The sequence below is a fragment of the Rhipicephalus microplus genome, chromosome 1 (genome assembly GCF_043290135.1).
Source record: "Rhipicephalus microplus isolate Deutch F79 chromosome 1, USDA_Rmic, whole genome shotgun sequence".
Classification (NCBI taxonomy): Eukaryota; Metazoa; Arthropoda; class Arachnida; order Ixodida; family Ixodidae; genus Rhipicephalus; species Rhipicephalus microplus.
Window position 1 is genome coordinate 217,677,584 of NC_134700.1, and position 3,542 is coordinate 217,681,125.

General features: G+C 55.9%; 1 protein-coding gene across 1 annotated transcript; it reads right to left on the reverse strand.

Moving 5' to 3' along the window:
- Positions 1–1,813: 1,813 nt before the first annotated feature.
- Positions 1,814–3,262, reverse strand: LOC142766972 (uncharacterized). The gene has a single exon (XM_075868182.1). It carries the CDS (start codon positions 3,260–3,262, stop codon positions 1,814–1,816), a length of 1,449 nt encoding a protein of 482 aa, XP_075724297.1.
- Between the last annotated feature and the right edge of the window lie 280 nt (positions 3,263–3,542).

Sequence of the window (3,542 nt, forward strand, 5' to 3'; positions counted from 1 at the left end):
GCCCGCTTTGGGTATGAAGGTGACCAGGGCGGTCTTCCACTCAATTGGTAGGCTTGTTTTCCCGATCCAAATGGAATTGATGTAGGCAAGGAGCATGGTGTAGGCCGAGTCAGGAAGATTGGCAAGTAATTTCACGGTAATTTTATCCTTTCCCGGCGCCCTTCCTCGCCTCATTTTTGCTAGGGCTGCCTTCAGGTCGTGTAACTGGAACAGTTGATCCAGCTCCGCGTTCTCGGTACCTGCATACGAGTACGCCGGCCCTTGGGAGTCCTGCTGAGTGCATAGATATTGGTCTCGGAGTTTACATGCCAATTTGGCTGTGTCTCCGTCGAAGCTGTGAAACGCTCGTTGCAGATGCTTTTGTGTCTCTGTTCGAGTTTGGGTCGGATCAATCAAGGCGCGGAAGAGGCGCCAGGTACTCCGGCTGGACATTTGTCGAGCGGCCGTGTTGCAACGGTCCACCCAGTTAGAGTCAGCGAGCTGGGCCGCGTACTCTGCTGCTCACTGGGTGAGCTCAGCGATGTGAATTTTGAGCTTTCGGTTGTGTTTTTGCCGGCGCCATCGGCGGACGAGGCTGCGCCGGGCCTCCCAGAGGTGAAGGAGATGGTTATCCACCGCCGGAGTCGCCTCGGAGAGTTTAATTTGTGTTTCTGTGGAGCGTAATGAGGAAACCAGTTGCTGGGACCAAGCATGGTATCCTTGCTCCTCAATGGGTGTCGAATTGGCGTATATTTGCCGAAACTTCGTGTAATCGGGTAATTTTGCCTCTCCGTAGGGTCTTGCCAAAGGGTAGGTGCGAATGGTGGTGTTGAGTATGCAGTGGTCGCTGCCGAGGGTCTCTTCAGTGTTGACCCAATCCGCATACTGAATGTTTTTTTGTGAGGGTAAGGTCCGGACATGTGTCCCGGGTCACGGAGTTACCCACGCGAGTTGGGTAGGCAGGGTCGGTGTGAAGAGTTAGGCCCAGCGTGGACATAAGTTCCGCCAATTTACGTCCACGTTTCTCTTCACGTGCATACCCCCAGAGTGTGCTGGGGGCATTGAAATCACCCACAATCACCAGAGGGTCCCTGCCCGCAGCCTTTAAAGCGCGGCTAAAAAGGTCTGCGAATGAAACGTTGCTTAGTTTTGGTGAGCAATAAATGTTTAGCACGTGCAGTGGCGGGTCCTGTTTACGCAGCGGAAGGAGTATCACCATCACGTACGAGAAAGCTGGCTTAAGGTCGAGATCAACTAGGTTGGCCGTATAATTTTTGTGCACGCAGATGCAAGATAAAGGGTCCTGCTGAAACGTAGTATAGTTTGTGAGTGTGGCAGCACTCCCTGGCTCCTGGAGGGCTACCACAGCAGGAAGGTTTGAAATGCTGCGAGGAATAGCCGGAGGTTGGCGCGCTTAGTTTGAGCCTTAAAGCCCCGACAATTCCACTGGGTGATTTGGATGGGAGTGGCCGTATTGGATCATGGGGACTTCCGAATTCTAAGGGTGCCCGCCATGGTCAGTGGAGTTATCGAGCGATTGCGGTGGCGGTGCTCCCGAGCCAGCACTCGCGGGGAGGGGGGTGTCCTCAATTCCGGAGGCGGAGCAGCTGTCATCATCCTCAAATTCGATCTGTCGTCGAAGCGTTTTAGGGTACCGGCCAGACACGTCCTTAATTGGGCCGGCTCGTTTGGTGAAACGCGCAACTTGTTGGGCTATCAGGGTAGGGATGGTTTCTGTCATTTTAGCAATGGCGGCATTTACAGCCGCTGAGATTTGGGTTTCGAGGACAGTTATACGGCTGTCCATACGGACCTCAAGGGTGTTCACACGAGCCTAGAGTGCGGCAACCGCGTCTGCCACCCCCGCCCCGGTCTCACTCTCCATTACCTCTACTGCGGGGGGAGGAGGAGGGGAGACTAGTTGGGTCTGTTTGGCCTCGGCTTCCGCTAGTCTTTTCTGTAACGCTTCGATTTGTGCCTGAAGTTTGGCAATAATATTTTGGTCGGCGTTACGCGATGAAGAGGGGATGATAGGGAGGGATGAGGAGGCAGCTCTACCCGTACCACCCACCTGCTTTCTGTTTTTCACGGCGTTGGCCCATGGCCCGGCTTCGCCGCATGGTTGCGCCGTCGGCTGCTTTTCGGTTCCTCCAGTAGGGGAAGCGGGCTTGTCAGTCTTGGCGACTTCCCGGCGTGGTGGCTCACTGGGAGTCTGATCTTTGCGTCGTTTCTTGGACGGCCTTTTGGACTTTCTGCCCTGTTGTGCGGCCACCTTGGAATTACGGTACTTGGCCGTACATGCTCGAGAGTTTGTGGCGTGTGCTCCACCGCACACAGAACATACGGGTACACATTCATGAGGGACCATTACCCCCTCCTCCACAAGCGGAACCTGCTGTCCACACAGGCCACACGTATCCGGTCGTGGGTTGGGACAAGTGTCCATCCGATGGCCGACGACACCGCACTTGCCGCAGGCCGGGATCGTCCGGTAGTAGGGTTTGACGGGGATCAGCATTGCGTCGTAGTGAACAAAGCGTGGCTTCTCCTTGCCGGCGAAGGTTACACGCGCCTTGTTCGATGTGCCAAATTTACGCACCTCGACGATGGTGCCTGACCTCCAGCGTACGCTCTCTCGGAGCGTCTCCGTCGTATCTGTGTTGCGGACTACAATAACTCCGTGGCAGACATTGCTACCATCTTGTCGCAGGTACCCGTTGAGCAGAACCTGCCTGTGCTCGATGTTTACCACGAAGTCCCCGATCATTTTGTCCGCCGTGTCAGGGTCCGGGGTGTAAATCACGATCAAATTTTGCTCTCTCGATGGAATAACTGTCAGCGTCTCAGCTCGCTTGGGCCCGAGGTATGCCTTAAACGCAGTCCCGTACCAGTTCTCTGAGAAAGCATCATGCAATGAGATGCACTCTCGTGGCTTTACGACTATTACATAGTCGTCCGGACTCGGTTTCGGAAACGGGCGAGGCTTCCATTTGGTGAGAAACTTGCCCTTGCGTCCCACAGCGCGCGAAGCGGGAGGCTGCGTCTTGTCAGCTGGCGTGCCGGATGCCGAAACAGTGGCGGTCGCCGCCTTCTTGGCGTTGGCTTGCGAGCGGCGTTCCACCGCGTCGTTGAGAGCTTGGCTCCGAAACCTCGGTGAAGAAGCAGAGTTTGGCGTTTCGGAAATCGTAATCGTTTCCCACGTCATGGCATGCGGGTCGTATCCACGCTGCATGAGAGTAGCGTCCATGTTGCCTCGGAAAGCCGGTCCCACGCCGCCGGGCATTGGCGTCGCCGTTTGGCCTAACGGCGTCGCCAACGTGGTCGGGTGATCATCGGCCGTAAAGTTGTCAAAAACGGGCCCACCTGGATGACACTGGTATCCACGTGTTGCCTGTGAGTAGCCGAAACGATTGATGCTGGTCTTGACGGGGTACTGTGAAGTTGCCCGTGGTTCCAGCCGAAAATCAGCGGAGCCGAAGCGCAGCACGTCCTACATCATCGCGCGCTTGCAGCGCCCCTCTGTGGCACATGTCCGCATACCAGCGGCACATACGTGCCCGTAA

What these genes read in the sequence shown, in the direction of transcription:
- LOC142766972 (XM_075868182.1), bottom strand. Translation starts at nt 3,262, where the DNA reads ATGCCCGGCGGCGTGGGACCGGCTTTCCGAGGCAACATGGACGCTACT.